We start from the raw sequence: 18,952 nt of genomic DNA, 5'->3' as shown, positions 1-18,952 counted from the left end.
AATTGAGCTAGAGGTAGAAACCTTAGCTCCCAAACAGAAACTACTCACAAACCATAATCATAGACATCACAATTACAAAATTGAAATAGAAAAGAGTAGAGAAATGTAAGAGAAAACAAGAATAGTCACAAATAGCTAAGAACTAGCATGACTAGTCTTGATTTACATCTCCCACAATTACCCAAGTTTTCAATCTTGTAGAGGTTGATGCCTTGAAGCTTCCGGGGAGTAGTCCATGAAATAGCAAAAAAAAAAATTACACTAGATTAAGAGAGATTGAAGGAAAGAAGAGGAAGAATGAGATGGGAGAGGGCAAAGCCCCTCCCCTTTTGAGACTAGTGCGGCTGTTCCTTCTCTCAGCGAGAATGAGATGCTGGGTTAGAGGTCTCGGTGTGTTGGCTGAATTGGGTGAGGGGTGTGAGCTGTCACGTGTCAGCCTCTGATTGGCTGAAAGAGAAAGGAAATGGGGTTGTCAACAAGCACGTGGACATGGACTAAAGGGATATGCTGCCCGTTTGAGGTGAGTCGTGGCTTGATTGGTTAAGGTGTTTAACTAACAACTTTGAGGTTATGGGTTCAAATCTCAGTAGACATATGTAGGCAGAAATTTCAGAGATAGACTCAAGGCAGCTCAGAGTAGGCAGAAAAGTTATGCAGATAACCGTAGGAGGGACCTTGAATTTCAGGTTGGTGATTGGGTATTCCTGAAATTGTCCCCTTGGAAGGGTGTGATTCGGTTTGGGAAACGTGGAAAGCTTAGCCCAAGTTACATCGGTCCTTATGAAATTACGGAGCGGGTTGGCCCAGTAGCTTATCGTTTGAGGTTATCCCCAGAGTTATCCAAGATCCATGATGTTTTCCATGTGTCTATGCTCCGTAAGTATGTAGCCGATCCGTCTCATATCTTGCAAGAACAACCCATTAGTTTAAAGAAGGATTTGACCTACGAAGAACCGGTTCAGATCTTGGATCAAAAAGAGAAAGTGCTGAGAAATAAGACGGTTCGACTTGTTAAAGTCCTTTCGAGAAGTCATCAGGTTGAGGAGGCTACTTGGGAACCTGAGGATCAGATGAGGTAGCAGTATCCCCACCTCTTTTATTGACAGGTATGGAAATTTCGAGGACGAAATTTTTATAAGGAGGGGAGAATTGATACACCCCGAACTCAGTAATTATTTTTATACCGTGGTTTCCAATTTACTTATACTAAATCAATTCGGAAAATTGTTTTATTTTTATATATAGGTGGTTTAGTCGAATTCATAGATTTTTTAATTACTCGAATAGAAGTTCATAAATAATGGGTAGCTAAAATAAAAACAGTTTCCATATTTGGGCTAGTTTTTTTAAGTGGGACTTATCCTATTTTGATAGAAAAGAAAAGCAAAAAAGTCAAGCCACCCTCACCTTACTCTCTCCCCGACCTCCCGACCCCGTTCGATCTCCCTTGACGGATCGCCACTGTCTGGTCACGCCGGACCGGCGCACCGGTCCCGTTCGGCAGCTGGGACATCGCTCGACCTTCCTAGGGTAGCAGCCGACCCCATCTCGCCGGCGTTAAAGCGCCGGAAGACCTAGAAGAATCCGCGTCGCCGCTTCTTGTTCTTGCCGGAATTTCTTCCTCCGGCCACCAATCAGGGAACTAAAGGTAGGGTTTTGATGCCCTCTTGCTGGTTATTCTTTCCCCTAAAGGTAGGAGATCGATTGGGAGTATATAGCAAATCGGGGGTTTTGTGTTCTTGAGCTTGTGAGGTGTTTTCCGGCCAAACCTTTGATTTGTTGGTTTTGTGTTAGTTATAATTATTGTTATGCTTGATGAGAGGAAGAGTTTGGTGTATGCCTTGTTAATTTTGGTTGAAGTTGATTTGGTGGTGGCGGTTGACCGCCACTGCCGGTGATTGCTACCGGTTTTGGTGGTGGTTTTGAGTAATTTTGGTAGAAGGGATAAATGTCAAGACCCACCCCGAATTTCACCCTGAAACCCGAAGTAAATCCTGCGGGGACCACCTTTAAGGAAAGCCCTTTCCACTCTAGTGGTGATGTGATTTTGCCGGCGGCATCACGCAAGCCCTGTGCCCTATCCGTCAACTCGACGTGAAGGTACAGGGAGTATGGGAGTACTATGCCTGGGAGGCAACCGAGTCTGAGAGACTCACTTATATGGCCATATATGATATTTTATTTGAGTTGTTAATTTGACTAGCGGGGCTAGTCTATTATTTTTAAAGTTTATTGTATGAGAAATCTATTTATTTTTCTTATTGCTTTATGAGTAGCGGGGCTAGTGTGAATTTTTGTATGCATGAAAATTCTTGAATTCTGTATAAATAGAAAAGCATATAAAAATTTGATTTAGTATCATTATGTTTTTGGATACTTATTAATTAGTTTATTTTTCGTCCACTCACGCTAATGTTTTTAAATGCTTTTCCCTGGGCACTTTGTTTTCAAATGTCCAAATTGCAGAGCTCCTGTTCGGTTTCACTTAGGAGTTGAGGCATAGTTTTCCCGCTGCACCTTGCTGACCGTAGGTTACGTGTTAACCTATGTGTAGTATTATATTTTCTTCTTGTAGTGCTCTGATGACCATCGGGATATGTAAACTAAGTTGGAGTTATTTTTAAGGGTTATGACCGAAGTAGGGAGTTTAACTTTGGTTGGTGTTTGTGTTTAAATATTGTAGTTGAATATTGGGTTTGAATTGGTTAAGTGCTGTTATGACTTGGATTTTGTTATGGGGAGCGAAGGGCTCCAGGAGATGTGGTCGATTAATATAGTTGAAGTGCTCTTAGTTCTATTCTCGCAGGTTGGGTTGTCCATTTTTAGGGGAGATTATGCCGAAATTTCGGTATAATCTCTTTTAAGAGTGGATCCCGCAAGACTTGCCTGTTTTACTATGTGTTTTCGGGGCGGGTCTTGTCAGTTGGTATCAGAGCATTAGGTTCCTCTTCCTGTTGGATTCATGACATCTAGTTTAATACTAGATTGCCCATGTGTGAATTTCTAATCTATGTTTATCTCAGGTACTATGCCTCCTAGACACCGAGCACAAAGAGCTCCTCCTGTGGGGGATGACATGAATGCACAAGAGGGTATGCTGGGAGCGTTTGACCAGATTGTTAATCAGTTTTTTACAGCAATGAACCCTCAGCCCCCGCCTGATTTTAGCATTAAGAGGGCCAAGGATAATGGTGATGAGAAGTTTTCTACAGCCAAGGATCCCATCGAGGCCCAGGAGTGGATTGAAAATATGGAGAGAGTGTTTACTAGGTTAAATGTTCCTGATGACCGTAAGGTAATCGTGGCAGTGCAATGGTTGCATGGCCCTGCATGGCATTGGTAGGTTGGCATTTCTAGAGATTATGGGGATGCTTCTCTCATGGCTTGGGATGAGTTCAAGGCCCATTTCAATGATCGTTACTGTAGTCGAGCTCATCTCCATAGGATGCAGGATCAGTTTATGAATTTACAGAAGGGAGATATGTCCGTCTTGGAGTTTGAGCAGCATTTCCTTGCTAGAGCTCATCATGTTCCTGACTTGGTACGGGACGAGCATGATAAGATATACAGGTTTGTTCGGGGACTTGGGGGTGAGTATGAGGAAAAGATGCAAGCGGTGTTGTATCCGAGATTTAATGATGCAGTTGGGGCAGCTTTAAATATTGAGACCTCACAGATGGGTAGCCGACCCCGAGACCTTGGTGGCCCTAGTCAGGGGCCGTCAAAGAGAGCGGCATCTACATCCGGTTCCGGATCTTCTGTGGGTAGTGGACGTAGTAGCACATCTGGTCATTCAGCCCGATCTAGGCTCAGAGGTAGCCGCAGATTTGCTGGGGGATCTGCAGGCAGACGCCCCTTTAGTCAGTTTAGGGGTGGTATGAGTGGTAGTAGGGGAGCCCACAGTAGTCAGTCAGGTCAGTTTGGACAATATCAACCAGTTGGGTGTTTCAAGTGTGGCGAACCATGTCACTTTAAGAGAGATTGTCCCTATTTGACTCATAGAGTCGCGCCTACATTTTACCAGACTGCAGGTCAGACTTCAGTTGATGCTTCTAGCAGTGGCTCACGTGCTAGTTCAGCAGTTAGAGGCGGTCCCCAGCAGGGTAGAGGTCAGAGAGGACGCCCTACCACTCAGGCTAGAGTTCATGCCATGACATTTCAGGAGGGTCGCACCTCGCCCGAGGTTATCATTGGTACGTTGTTATTTTTGGCCAGCCTGCATTTACTTTGATCGATCCGGGAGCTACTTATTCTTTTATGTCTAGTAGATTTGCACTTCATACTAATGTGCCCTCATCTCCTCTCCCGGGGGAATGGTATGTGTCTTTGCCTTCGGGTGATGTGTTTGAAATTGATTGGGTATTTAGGTCTTGTGAAGTTCTGGTTGAGGGCTATAACTTGGAGGCAAATTTAATTCCGTTAGAGATGGTTGATTTTGATGTGATTTTGGGGATGGATTTCTTAGAGGCACATCAGGCTTTGGTCGATTGTTTCCAGAAAACTGTAGTGTTCCGAAGTCCGGGGAAGCCGGAGATTACGTTTTGTGGAGAGCGGAATATTTTGCCATCTTGCTTGATTTCAGCAGTCACGGCAGGTAAATTGCTGAATAGGGGTTGTCAGGCATATTTGGTTCATGTTGTGGATACTAGTATGGGAGTTCTTAAGGTTGAAGATATTCTTGTAGTCAAGGAGTTCCCTGACGTTTTTCCTGTGGAGTTGCCTGACTTACCTCCTGTAAGGGAGATAGATTTTACCATTGAATTACTCCCTGGAAACATCCCCTATTTTTTAGGCACCTTACGGGATAGCCCCGACGGAGTTGAAGGAGTTGAAAGTTCAATTGCAGGAGTTAGTGGACAAGGGTTTCATAAGGCTTAGTATGTCTCCTTGGGGTGCCCCAGTGTTGTTTGTAAGGAAGAAGGATGGTAGTATGAGATTGTGCATTGATTATAGGAAGTTGAATCAAGTTACTGTGAAAAATTAGTATCCTTTGCCCCGCATTAATGATTTGTTTGATCTTTGAGGGGTGCTAAAGTCTTTTCTAAGATTGACTTGAGGTCCCGGTATCACCAGTTGCGGATTAGAGACTTTGACATAGCCAAGACTGCCTTTCGGTCACGCTATGGTCACTATGAGTTTGTGGTGATGCCGTTTGGGTTGACAAATGCACCTGTTGCTTTCATGGATTTGATGAATAGGGTGTTTCGCCCATATCTAGACCGTTTTGTCATTGTGTTCATTGATGATATTCTGGTCTATTCAAAGAGTGAGAAGTTACATTCAAAGACTCAAGGCAGCTCAGAGTAGGAAGAAAAGTTATGCAGATAACCGTAGGAGGGACCTTGAATTTCAAGTTGGTGATTGGGTATTCCTGAAGTTGTCCCCTTGGAAGGGTGTGATTCGGTTTGGGTAACGTGGAAAGCTTAGCCCAAGGTACATCGGTCCTTATGAAATTACGGAGCGGGTTGGCCCAGTAGCTTATCGTTTGAGGTTATCCCCAGAGTTATCCAGGATCCATGATGTTTTCCATGTGTCTATGCTCCGTAAGTATGTAGCCGATCTGTCTCATATCTTGCAAGAACAACCCATTAGTTTAAAGAAGGATTTGACCTACGAAGAATAACCGGTTCAGATCTTGGATCAAAAAGAGAAAGTGCTGAGAAATAAGACGGTTCGACTTGTTAAAGTCCTTTCGAGAAGTCATCAGGTTGAGGAGGTTACTTGGGAACGTGAGGATCAGATGAGGCAGCAGTATCCCCACCTCTTTTATTGACAGGTATGGAAATTTCGAGGACGAAATTTTTATAAGAAGGGGAGAATTGATACACCCCGAACTCAGTAATTATTTTTATACCGTGGTTTCCAATTTACTTATACTAAATCAATTCGGAAAATTGTTTTATTTTTATATATAGGTGGTTTAGTCGAATTCATAGATTTTTTAATTACTCGAATAGAAGTTCATAAATAATGGGTAGCTAAAATAAATACAGTTTCCATATTTGGGCTAGTTTTTTTAAGTGGGACTTATCCTATTTGATAGAAAAGAAAAGCAGAAAAGTCAAGCCGCCCTCACCTTACTCTCTCCCCTACCTGCCGACCCCGTTCGATCTCCTTGACGGATCGCCGCCGTCTGGTCACGCCGGACCGCCGCACCGGTCCCGTTCGGCAGCTGGGACATCGCTCGACCTTCCTAGGGTAGCAGCCGACCCCATCTCGCCTGCGTTAAAGCACCGGAAGACCTAGAAGAAGCCGCGTCGCCGCTTCTTGTTCTTGCCGGAATTTCTTCCTCCGGCCACCAATCATGGAACTAAAGGTAGGGTTTTGATTCACTCTTGCTAGTTATTCTTTCCCTTAAAGGTAGGAGATCGATTGGGAGTATATAGCAAATCGGGGGTTTTGTGTTCTTGAGCTTGTGAGGTGTTTTCCGGCCAAACCTTTGATTTGTTGGTTTTGTGTTAGTTATAATTATTGTTATGCTTGATGAGAGGAAGAGTTTGGTGTACGCCTTGTTAATTTTGGTTGAAGTTGATTTGGTGGTGGTGGTTGACCGCCACTGCCGGTGACTGCTGCCGGTTTTGGTGGTGGTTTTGAGTAATTTTGGTAGAAGGGATAAATGTCAAGACCCACCCCGAATTTCACCCTGAAACCCGAAGTAAATCATGTGGGGACCACCTCTAAGGAAAGCCCTTTCCACCCTAGTGGTGATGTGATTTTGCCGGCGGCATCACGCAAGCCCTGTGCCCTATCCGTCAACTCGACGTGAAGGTACAGGGAGTATGAGAGTACTATGCCTGGGAGGCAACCGAGTCTGAGAGACTCACTTATATGGCCATATATGATATTTTATTTGAGTTGTTAATTTGACTAGCGGGGCTAGTCTATTATTTTTAAAGTTTATTGTATGAGAAATCTATTTATTTTTCTTATTGCTTTATGACTAGCGGGGCTAGTGTGAATTTTTGTATGCATGAAAATTCTTGAATTCTGTATAAATAGAAAAGCATATAAAAATTTGATTTAGTATCATTATGTTTTTGGATACTTATTAATTAGTTTATTTTTCGTCCACTCACGCTAATGTTTTTAAATGCTTTTCCCTGGGCACTTTGTTTTCAAATGCCCAAATTGCAGAGCTCCTGTTCGGTTTCACTAGGAGTTGAGGCATAGTTTTCCCGCTGCACCTTGCTGACCGTAGGTTACCTGTTAACCTATGTGTAGTATTATATTTTCTTCTTGTAGTGCTCTGATGACCATCGGGATATGTAAACTAAGTTGGAGTTATTTTTAAGGGTTATGACTCAAGTAGGGAGTTTAACTTTGGTTGGTGTTTGTGTTTAAATATTGTAGTTGAATATTGGGTTTGAATTGGTTAAGTGCTGTTATGACTTGGATTTTGTTATGGGGAGCGAAGGGCTCCAGGAGATGTGGTCGATTAATATAGTTGAAGTGCTCTTGGTTCTATTCTCGCAGGTTGGGTTGTCCATTTTTAGGGGAGATTATGCCGAAATTTCGGTATAAACTCTTTTAAGAATGGATCCCGCAAGACTTACCTGTTTTACTATGTGTTTTCGGGGCGGGTCTTGTCATTTCTGCAACTCTCCTTATTTCCTACAATATAAATAAAAATGGATTAATTACATATTAATTGGCATGAGGTCTAGCTTAATTCGCTTGTTTGAGTACTAATTACGTGTGTAAACATACACGTAATTAAGTTTCCCCTTTTATTCTACCACTTCCGATATAGAAACTTTGGTTCTTAGACTTTAACTTCTTCATACGAACTTCGATTTTGATGTGCCACGAGTCCATGAACTCAGTTTAACATCCTCCACAATTTTCAACTGGAAGTTTTCTCATATTTTAGACGAAGGAAAATGTCAACTTTTGGAGCTTTAAATAGTTCGAAAAAGGTAAAAATAAAAATGAAGTCGTTTACGGTCCAACTGACGGTAAACGGGTCAATTAAGGTCCGGGGAGTTACACTAGAGGCTTCTACACACCACATCAGATATTTTGTAAGAAAATATTATTTAATCTAAATGTAAAAATATCAGACTGATCAAGTATAAGCTGTAAAGACAAAGATAACAAGAGAATGATCATCTTATTTATTAATAGGAACCCTTTAAATAGGAAATTACAAAGTACCAATATATGGTAATGATAAAGAATACATAGTCCTATTCTAACTACATATTCTGATGGCATAAGGCTAAGACACACATATGGAATATCCTAGAACACTCCCCCTTGTGCCGTGCGCCGGTATGCCAATGGTGCTGATATGTTGTCTCATTAAAAACCTCGTCAAGTAACAAAAACCCTGTGGGAGAAAAACTCAATCTTGATCGTAGGAGAAAAAGAGCATGACGCACCCTTCACATTTGATAATGACATACACGTGCTAGACTCCCCCTGAAGCTGAAGTTCGCACCTCCCCCTGATTTTTACATCAATCATAGAGCTCTTCCTGATTTTTACTAATCACGGAAGTTTCGATAACTTAGCATGTTAATGCTCTTTAACATGTCTTTAAATGTGGCATTGGGCAATGATTAACTAGATCATGCCGTATTATCCTCAAACATGATCTTTTACACTTAGATCTTGAGGAGAAGGACGCTTGTGAACTCAAAACATAAGTTCGTGCAGGAAATCAGATTTCCTAGCAACATGACCTTCAGTTACTAGAACAGCCGTAACTTCCTCTAGAAAATACATATGAACAAACCGTAAACGGTTTTGGAAACTAGACTCATTTAGCTTTCCAACCATATATTACATCAGGAGCTGTTCACAAAGTCCCATCAAAGTTGACTGTCTTGCCAAAATCAGATTCTCGGACATATTCGTCCTACTTTACGAAAACGGCCATAACTCAATAAATATGGTAGGTATGATCAAATGGTTGATGTCCCTAGAAAGTATACACATAGACCTTTCTAGTGGTATCAATTTCACCATTTTCTAGTGAGTGAGATTTCTTGTAGGTCCCGTGGAATTTGACCTACGAAACTTGGCAGATTCTGATTTCGCTTTCGATGTGTCTTTCTTATGTAGGGATAGAATAATCCTCAACCTTTCATACCATTATGTATTGAAAAAAGGAGTCAATGCCATTACATTGACATTGCCAGGGCGCATAGCTACACTTAGCTTTACAACTTTTCATAACGAATAAGATGTCATGTCTTTCGTATCGTGTCAAGTGCATTGATGCGTCTCTTAACACAAATTTGTCATCTATCTTAGACAAAACAATGGATTTCTCTTTATAGTAAAGACTTTGACTAATCATAGGAGTATATGTAGGCCTCACTTTCGTTAGAGCGCCTAAGCCGATTGATGGAAAATCATCATCAATATAGTCATTGAGTGCCTTATCGAGACTGTGTCTTCCAAAGATCTTTTTCATTCTAACTTCGGATGTTGATACATATCAGCATCTCTTGGTTCATCAAGAGTCCATGTAAATCCGGAATCAACACACAAAGGCATAATTCACCATATCCCTTCCCAATCAAGTATTTACTTAATGTGCATTTCAACCTCTCTTGCAAATGGACGCTCCTGTGGTCTGGAGCCACTTGATTTGGGTAAATGAAGTCTATTCAAGGCCTTCATGCATATCTCTGATCCCGTAGAGATGTTATTATGACCACATTCATAGGCTGCATGTTTAGTTATTCGAAAACTACCAAACTGACAAAGTAGTGGAGTGCAATGATTTCCATTACGAGAACATATCTCATCATAATCGATCCCAGTGCGTGTTAGTGAGAGCTTGCACCATAAGGTGAGTTTAAACTCTTGTTCTCACTACGCTATCTAACAAAGACATAGTTGATGGGGTTTAGCTTGCGGTGTTGGCATCACCTGCCCAATGACCTATCTCTTTGTTAATGTTCAATCGCATCTTTCCATTAGGCCAATCAACTAAGTTGATATCTATCAACGAAGGGTGGTTCGATAGTAGACTCATTATCCCACGTCCTCATGTACACTAGTGTAATACTTTTAGAGATCTCTATATGAATTGAATTTGACATTGAGGCGTCCCCCAACTATAATCACAATTCAGACTTCATGAGACGAATTTGAGTGTCACTAATCAATGGATCAAGTTGTGCCAAACTCGCTTACTTCCTAGTGCGATAAAGTATCGAAACTAAGGGCCTCCCTCCTTTTTGAGGAGCCACACAGTCTTGTGATACCAATTTTGCCACTATATGGCGTCACCATATCACCATCCATGGTGATGGCGTCAAGACCAACTCCTTTTGGTCGCGTCATGTCCTCTTGATAGGACATCAATCCTTGTAAACATATTTGCAGCATGTGATCTCGTCACTTTAACACTTTAAGCATTTGGGATCAAGATGAGACTTAGTGGGGACAAACCACGACAATTTATGTCGTTCCACTTGAACACTTGTGTTCTTATCTCCCTCTAACGGCAAGAATATTGTCTCATCAAAGTGACAATCCGCAATTTGGAGGTGAATGGGATCGCCTGACAAGGTTTCTACATAAGCGGATTATAGGTGGAGGTTCATATCCAACCTAAACTTATTCATCTCAAATGACCCATCATTGTGTGCAGTGGCATTGTGATTTGGCACCTAGAAATAACATCTAGCCAAGCTCAAAGATTGGAGATCCGTTTCAATCATGTTTGAGCTCAAGGATTGCAATTAGTGTCAATCCTGATATACAGTCATGAGCTGTAGTACAACAATATTCAATGATGGTGGGTCGTAGATGAATAGTAAAGCTGCATGCAAATATTGCATAGCCCCAAGACGCAATAGAAAGATTGGTGCGCATCAATAATGTTTGAGCGACAAGTTAAAGTTGCTTGTTCGTAACCTCGGTGAGACCGACATAGGCTACCTGCGCGGCATTATAGGCTGTCTGCGAGGCATTATAGGCTACCTGGGAGGCATTATAGGCAGCTTGAGCAGCTTGCTGTTCCCGTAGTCTCTGAAGTTCCGACTCTAGCTGAGTCGTCCTGGTGGTCGTGGTCGTGGTCGTGGTCCTGCTGCTGGTCGAGGCTGTCTTTCGTTGAAATCCTGGAGTGGTCTTTAGGACCCCCTCGCCCACCTTTCCTAGACCCCGACAGTAGAAGTTGTTTGCTCGCGGTGGAAAGGCGGTGCCCATGATCCTCGCCCCAACCGTCGAATCCGAAGTGTCGATCCGGGACATGGCTTCGGACATCTCTTCCTCCTGCGTATCCGGCCATGTCTCTCTCACTATAGCACTCATCACCTCGTCACTAGCCTCCCTCACCTTCGCCTAATTGGATAAGAAAAAATTATTAATTAACATTTTGACATATATATAAGTAAAATTAAAAATTTAAAAACGTAAGATGACTTACAATATCCTCCTGGGCGTCAAGATATGCCTTCTCGTACGTATAGACGTACTGATTGACTTCTGGATGTTCCCTGGCCGCCTTGTCCATGAAGACAGCGAACGGTCTAGAACCGGCACGATGGTTCCTTGTGTTGCGTTGCCGGTTCTGAGCGTTCGCCCGGGAAACGGCCTTCAAAGAAAAATTAAACTATTAGTAAAATATTTAAAAACGCACGTATTTAATGACAAATTAACTAATTATTTTTTTAAATACGTGTTTACGAGGGTTGTTGAATTCTGATGTCAGAAGCCAACGCCACTCGTACTCCCTGTACTGGAACTCAACAGGGGTACCAGAACGTGCGTTCCCGTGCGTAGTCCTGTGGGTCCGCAACTCGTTCTTCCACTCCTTGTACCTACAGATACAACAAAAATATTAGAAATATTATTAATATCACATACAATTTTGTTTTTTCATTAACTTCCCAACGTACCTTCCCCCATGCACAATGTCCGCTCAGCTGCTCTTCAGGTGCTCGGGAACCTTAAACCACACCTGCATTTAACCGTTTACTAGTTTAGTTTTTCGAAAAATCAACAATGTAATACATAATATTATTGAGGCATTTTGTAAACTCACCGACATCGCGTTGTGGACCATATCCTTAATCTCCTGCGGGACCTCGCCCCAGTCTGACCACAACAGAGGGACTCTGTCCCTAATGAGTGCTCCCACGCGGCCGGAGTACGTCCTCGACTTCCCGCCCGATACTATATTGCCATCCCCGTCTGTACGGATGACGATCCTCTCTGAGGTACCGACCATCTTTCATTACCTGAGGGCGATGCGGCGGGCGCGACAGATTCTGTCTCTGTCGCCGATGATGATACCCTCGTGGAAATAAGAGGCGTATCAAAAGGCACGAACCGGTACGCCGCTGATGAAGCCACTGGCGAGGGCAGTGGACAAATCAGCGCCCCTAAGCCATCGACTGCAGGTAAGGCCGGTATCATCCGCGGAAGGAACAGATGAGGCGGCGGCATTTTTACCCCAGATGACCCACCATCCGAAGTAGTAGGACTCGGAGTGGGAGCCCGGGGTATCTCAGGCATACGGGGTACAGACGCCTCCGTCTGGGTCTGAGGCCACAACTGCCTCAAGGAATGAGGGACGCGCGGCTGCCTCGATGACGGGGGCACCTCCGGCTGCCTCTGCACCGTCTCCAGAAGGGCCGCACGTTTGGCTGTCATGAGGCCCCAAACGACGTTTGAGGGTTGTTAGAGGTTCCCTCAGACGATTCGGACATTTGGCCCTTCGAACCCTTCGTTGATTTAAAATTACCGCTCATCCTGTTTAAAATATTAATTTGAATTAAGGCTAAGAAAGAAAATCATGAGAGCATCTCCAACAGCTTCCCCAAATTCTTGAAATTCTCAAATTTGGAGAAGATTTTGGGTGTTTTGCTCCAACAGATTCCCTAAAACTTTTTCCAAAATGAGGAATGTGATGAAAGAGAAACCCAAATTCCCCAAATCTGTTGCATTCTCCAAATTTTATAGAAGGATTTGGGGAATCATCTTGAAATCTCCAAAATAGGGAATCTGTTGGAGTTGTAGAAGAAAAATTACTTGGAGCATTGACTTTTGCTTCCCTATAATAGAGAAATTATGGAGAAGCTGTTGGAGATGCTCTGAAACTTAATAACGACACACCACATGTAGGTCATACACAAAATCAATAGGCATCGAAAATATCCACAATATTCCAACAAAACCATATATTAAAACTTGCATAATCAATCGGCATCGATCATAGTTTTTTATTTGGTCCTATCAAATTAATGCAAATTTTTGTCAAAACACCAACTCAATCATTCACACCAATAACATTCAATAGATGGATTATTACCAAAATTCTCAATATATTCATCATAAACCAATATATTCATCATAAACCAATCCACAATATCAATAGCGCATAAAAACCCTAAATTCCTAAATTCGAAACCCTAAACGCACATATTGAAATAAAAATCAGAGAATTGCACCACCTGGCGAGTGACGAGCAGGCGGAGGCAGAGCCGGCGCAAGCGGAGCCCGAGCGAGCAGGAGAGGGAGAGGGAGACCGGGAGAGGGAGAGGGCGGCCGGGAGAGGGAGAAGGTCGACCGGAGGGAGGGAGAGGGAGAGGGGAGACCGGGTGAGGGAAAGGGCGACCGGGAGAGGGCTCGAGGAGGCGGAGGAGGCTCGGGTTTCGAATTCGCGCGGTGGAGGCTGTTCTCGCGCTAGGGTTCGTCTGTATTTCGTCGGCTAAGAGTCTAAATTCGTCGGCTAAACTTTGAAATTCGTCGGCAAAACTTTGAAATTCGTCGGCTTAAATACTTTATACATTCGGCACATTGTGATTGTGACCGTCTAAATTACGTATTTTGGCCGGACCTTCAACTGAATATAGTTTCAAACCGATAAGACGCAACAAGTCGTATAATAATTTTGGAGAAAATAACCACCGAAGATAGGGCTACCCATAGGGAGAAAGAATGGAAAATTGTATTGACCGCAACTATCAGCACCGAGACTTTACCAGAATACCATGATTTTTCAAACGTAGACGTATTTCACCATTTTGGTCATATCTTATTTCACGACTTTTTTGCGTTTGAAGGTTCTACGTATAGTTTGTTTTTGAAACGGAACATTTACTTAACACTTGGTAAACAAGCTATACAACATTAGTAGGCATGTTGTGATTGTGATGATCAAACTTGAGAAACAGAAATCCGACCGTCAGATCTGACCATCATGGCAAAATACATGTATGGGCAAAAATTCAACTTGATCCGACAAGGTTAAGGGCTCAATCCGGACGGTTAATCCCGTAAGTCAAACCCCTAAACGCACGGAAAAGGTCGTTGGACTGTCTAAATTTCGTATTTTGGCCGGACCTTCAACTGAAAATAGTTTGAAATCGATAAGACGCAACAATTCGTATAAAAATTTTACGCAAAATAACCACCGAAGATAGGGCTACTCATAGGGAGAAAGAATGAAAAATTGCATTGACCGCAACTATTGGCACCGAAACTTTACCGGAATACTGTGATTTTTCAACCGTGGAAGTATTTCACCATTCTGGTCATATCTTATTTCACGACTTTTTTGCGTTTGAAGGTTTGACGTATAGTTTGTTTTTGAAACGAAACATTTACTTAACACTAGCTAAATAAGTTATACAACATTAGTAGGCATGTTGTGATTGTGATGATCAAACTTGAGAAACGGAAATCGGACCGTCAGATCTGACCATCATGACAAAATACATGTATGGGCAAAAATTCAACATGATCCGACAAGGCTAAGGGCTCGATCCCGACGGTCAATCCTGTAAGGAAAGTTTACCGAAAAATCGGCATAACCTCCTTTGAAAATGGACAACCCTTCCTAATAATACCTGCATACACTTCAAAAGAATCCATCTAGAACCCTCTACTCCTGGAGCCTTCATGCTCCCCAACACAACATCTCCCAAATTATTTAAATATTTACACAAATCCCATATCCAACCATTTATAGGTTCAGTGCAACTCTAACAGGAAGAAAGGAAACATAATAAATTAACAACCGAAAGCTATATGATGACTATGCCTCATCTCCATGTACGCCCGACCTCAACTATGCTTGTCACATCCCGACCCTTATATTTTTACCTTATTTACTAGCTTGATTATAATAAGAATTTTACCGTCTCCGTCATTCAGTTAATAGTTTAATTGGTCCCTAGAGGGGTTTCGGGGACGATTGTGTGCGGAGGAATTGCGATGGCGGTAAAAATGGTAAATTTTAGCTAGTAAAAGATAATTTTTATTCGGGTATTATTTTTTCGGGGTGTTTTATTTTTAGAGTTGGGTAGTATATAGGTGATGGACCGGGTTGGACAGGCCCAAACCCAGCCCTCACTTTTCTTTTTCTCCCTCTCTCCCACCCGGTTTCCACTCCCGAGCTCTCTCTCTTCTTCCGCCGGAAACCTCCACTCGCCGCTGTCGTCCGGTCAAGCAGGAACGCCGCACCACTCCAGCACGGTCTGTCGTCCTCCCCGTCGCCTTCCTGGGCTGGTGAGCGGGGCTGCAGCCCCGCCGATTGGAGGAAATCCTCCTTGGACGCCCATTTGTCTTCTCGCCGGAGCTCCCTCCTCCGGCCACCAAAACCGACGATCCTTGGCTCGTTTTGTATATTAAAGCTAGCTAGCCATATGTGTCTGTCCACCTTAATGGCGTAGCATATAGCCGCATTATGGTGTGACGTGACCATTAGACGTGAGCGTAGTAGCCCTATTTGAGTGTTTAATTCATATAGGGGGTATGGACACATATTTATACACCCGTCTGTCCACCTTAATGGCGTAGTGTAGCATCGCATTAAGGTGTGACGTGAGCGTTGGACGTGAGCGTAGTAGCCCTATATAGACCCATGAATTTATATAGGGAGTATGGACAAGTGTAAATACATACATATATTATAGAGTCTGAGAGGCTCGATATTTTATGAGATAAAAGTTTTATTGCTTGCGGCATGCATTCGATTTTTCCTTAGAAATTAATTTGGGGAAACATAAATATTTTATTTATTATTTTATTTTTGTCCACTCACTCTAACGTTATTAAATGTTTTCCCCTGGGCCCTTCGTTTTAAATTGCCCAGTCTGCAGAGTTCGGGTTGGATCTAGTAGGAGGCGAGGCATAGTCACCCGCATTTCCGCTAGTTTTCATCAGTAGGTTACATGTTTAACCTACTCGTGTTTTCTTACTTCCGCTAGTGTCTAGTAGCTCTGAATACTTTGGGATTATTGTATATTATGTTTAGAATTTCTGAAGGATAATTATGTGATGTTTGGACGTGTTGTATTAAGAGTGTAATTTGAAATTTTTGAGTTACGGTTGTCCATTTTCAAGGGAGATTTTATCAATCTTTTCAGTAAATTTTCCTTAGAGGTGGTCCCCGCATGACTTACTCCGGGTTTCAGGGTGAAATTCGGGGTAGGTCGTGTCAATGCTAACCTGCAAGCTGGGCATTTTTAAAACGAAAGGCCCAGAGGAAAACATTTGAAACCGTTAGAGTGAGTGGACAAAAATAAATTTAATGAAAAATATTTATGCTTTCCCAATTTACATTTGCATAGAAAATATGCTGCATGCGACAGCTTAAAAACGCTCAACCCGAAAACTGGCAATTTCATGATTAGCTCCGGCCAGTCTCCAAAGCTCAATAAAATACAGCCTCTCAGGCTAAAATAAAATATGTATGTATTACACTCGTCGTATCCCTTGTATGAATTTTCTTGAAACAACAAAGACAAATAGAAAATTCACACAAGGTTACAACGCTTGCGTCTAACGCTCACATCGCACCATAATGGCATTTTACCTCATTATGGTGGAAAAGACGGTGTATAAATATATACGCTCATATCCCCTGTATAAATTATTATATTTATATAGGGCTACGACGATTGCGTCTAACGCTCACGTCGCACCATAATAGAATTTGACCTCAGTATGGTGGAAAAACACGTATAGTTAGCTAGCATTTCTTCATATACATAATATTCTCATAATCATCCAAATATGGATATATATATATACATACTCACCAAAAATCTCATTTTCGGTAACTCTTCAAAAATAATAAAAATTGCCAATTGCAAAAGAAGCAATAACTATATGGCTACACCGAAAATCTCATTTCCGGTAACTTTCCAAATAGCGAAGTTAACAACATAAAATAAGAGCATTTACTTCCAAAAATAACTTCACGAAAATAAACAATTCCACAAATTGATATTCAATAAAATCATTCATTTAAAAATGAAATCACCGCATGCTTATAATTTAAAACAAACGTCCACTCAAAACTTTAGGCCTAAGCCTGACGTTGATTCGAGGTCTCTTCTGCTTGAGCCTCCTCACGTCCTGTTTCCAAATGTATAATTAATTTCCCATTTTTAAAAAAAAATCAAATATTTAAACAAAATGGGCAAAATTAAACGTGAGCCTCCCACACACTCATCATTGCCCAACTTCGCAATTCTTAACTCAAAATGGCCAAACTTCACCGAACAAACCGGCAGCCCTAATTCAACCTTCCACAAATTAATGGCTTAAATCCTTCGGCCGGATTCTACATTAATTAACCGCCAAAATACCAAACTTCAGAAATTCACAAACCTATCCAAAACTCATCAGAAAATTCCATAATTCACATCAATATACTCCCCTTAATATTCCACATTTAAAACCCTAAAAATCTCCCAAACAGCGGCGGCCGGATGCCGATTCCGGCGACCTCCAATGCCTATGAAATTTTGATAGAATAATCCTCTCATCATGCTCTACAACTTTCCTAACTAGCACAAATCTAAAATCCAAGCCTAGCTATGCCAATCGAACAAAAACAACACAAAAAGCCCTAGAGCTTCCACTCACCGGTTCTCCTCACCTGAAGCAAACTGGACCAAGTCCTTCTAGGGCAAGGCAACTGGGTTGGAGACCTTCAAAACCATATATGGCTTGCCCGGATTGGTGGCCGGAGTAGGAAGTTTCGGCGACGTGAAGCTTTGGACAGCCGAAGGTTCAAGGCGTCGTTCCTCTCTCACGGCGGCGCTAGGGGGACTGTCACCGGTCTAGGGAGGAAGCTGGGTCGGAAGCCGACCGAACGGGACCGGTGCGGCGGCAGATGGTGGCCGGACGGCGGCGAACAGGCGGCCGGAAGTCCAGCGTGGAGAGGGAGCTCGGGGGAGAGGGAACCGGGAGGAAAAGAGAGAAGGAAAAGAGAAGAGAGAAATGGCTTTGGGCCTCTAACCCCTAAACCGGGCCAACATCTTTATACACCAAAACCCAACTCTAAAATTTACAACCCAAAATAGAATACCCTATTAAAAATTACCTTTTACCAGCTAAAATTTACCATTTTTACCGTCGTCACATTTTTCTCATATGAATAATTCTCCGTAAATAATCATCCCCCAAAACCCCTCTAGGGACCAATTAAACTATAACTTCATTGATGGAGACGGTAAAATTCTTATTATAATCAAGCTAGTAAATAAGGTAAAAATTTAAGAGTTGGGATGTGACATGACTTCTGGGAGAAAATAGTTAGAAAGAAAGTTCGAAGTAGTGGTGTATTTCTTTTGATGTTAAGGTTAGTTGAAGTGTTATGGTGGGGTACCTATTTATTTCATTGAGCCTTTTAACGTGTAGGACATGTCGTTGAATTTAATTAATTTCTTTGCTCTTTGAATTCTTTGAGTACGGTTGGGAATCGTACTTATGCTTTAGTTATGAGTTTCGAGGAAACTCACATGGATTTATGTTTCTTTATTTATGTCATACTTGTCGGATAATATATTACTAATGCTAGCATGTAGTTCCGCCTTTCGAGGCGATATGGCTTCCACATTTTATGTGGGGTTACTCAAGCCCTTTCCGCCTTCGGGTGATGTGATGTAGTCGACGACATCATGCAAGCCCTGCACCCTCTCTGTTATCATAACGTGAAGATGTAGGGAGTATGAGAGTATTTTTGCCTGGGAGG

At 42.3% G+C, this 18,952-nt stretch overlaps 2 protein-coding genes across 2 annotated transcripts; both read left to right on the top strand.

Annotated features, from left to right (window-relative positions):
• Window positions 1–463: 463 nt before the first annotated feature.
• LOC101310312 lies at window positions 464–1,079 on the top strand. Its single transcript, XM_004297816.1, has 2 exons — window positions 464–520; window positions 591–1,079. Exons 1-2 carry the CDS (start codon window positions 464–466, stop codon window positions 1,077–1,079), a joined length of 546 nt encoding a protein of 181 aa, XP_004297864.1.
• Window positions 1,080–3,028: 1,949 nt separating this feature from the next.
• Window positions 3,029–5,307, top strand: LOC101310021. The gene is made up of 5 exons (XM_004297815.1): window positions 3,029–3,295; window positions 3,344–4,193; window positions 4,379–4,734; window positions 4,793–4,966; window positions 5,074–5,307. The coding sequence occupies exons 1-5, from the start codon at window positions 3,029–3,031 to the stop codon at window positions 5,305–5,307; spliced, it is 1,881 nt and encodes a 626-aa protein (XP_004297863.1).
• The last annotated feature ends 13,645 nt before the right edge of the window (window positions 5,308–18,952 follow it).

The sequence above is a fragment of the Fragaria vesca genome, linkage group LG4 (assembly GCF_000184155.1).
Source record: "Fragaria vesca subsp. vesca linkage group LG4, FraVesHawaii_1.0, whole genome shotgun sequence".
Classification (NCBI taxonomy): domain Eukaryota; kingdom Viridiplantae; phylum Streptophyta; class Magnoliopsida; order Rosales; family Rosaceae; genus Fragaria; species Fragaria vesca.
This window is presented reverse-complemented; position numbering and strand designations above follow the sequence as displayed.

Bases quoted from the DNA above. Each gene is read 5' to 3' on its own strand.
- LOC101310021 (XM_004297815.1), top strand. From the start codon at position 3,029: ATGCCTCCTAGACACCGAGCACAAAGAGCTCCTCCTGTGGGGGATGAC. The intron at 4,194-4,378 runs GTACGTTGTTAT...GGTCTTGTGAAG, and splicing joins CTCGCCCGAGGTTATCATTG to TTCTGGTTGAGGGCTATAAC. The intron at 4,735-4,792 runs GTAAGGGAGATA...CCTATTTTTTAG, and splicing joins AGTTGCCTGACTTACCTCCT to GCACCTTACGGGATAGCCCC.
- LOC101310312 (XM_004297816.1), top strand. From the start codon at position 464: ATGGGGTTGTCAACAAGCACGTGGACATGGACTAAAGGGATATGCTGC. The intron at 521-590 runs GTGAGTCGTGGC...AAATCTCAGTAG, and splicing joins GGATATGCTGCCCGTTTGAG to ACATATGTAGGCAGAAATTT.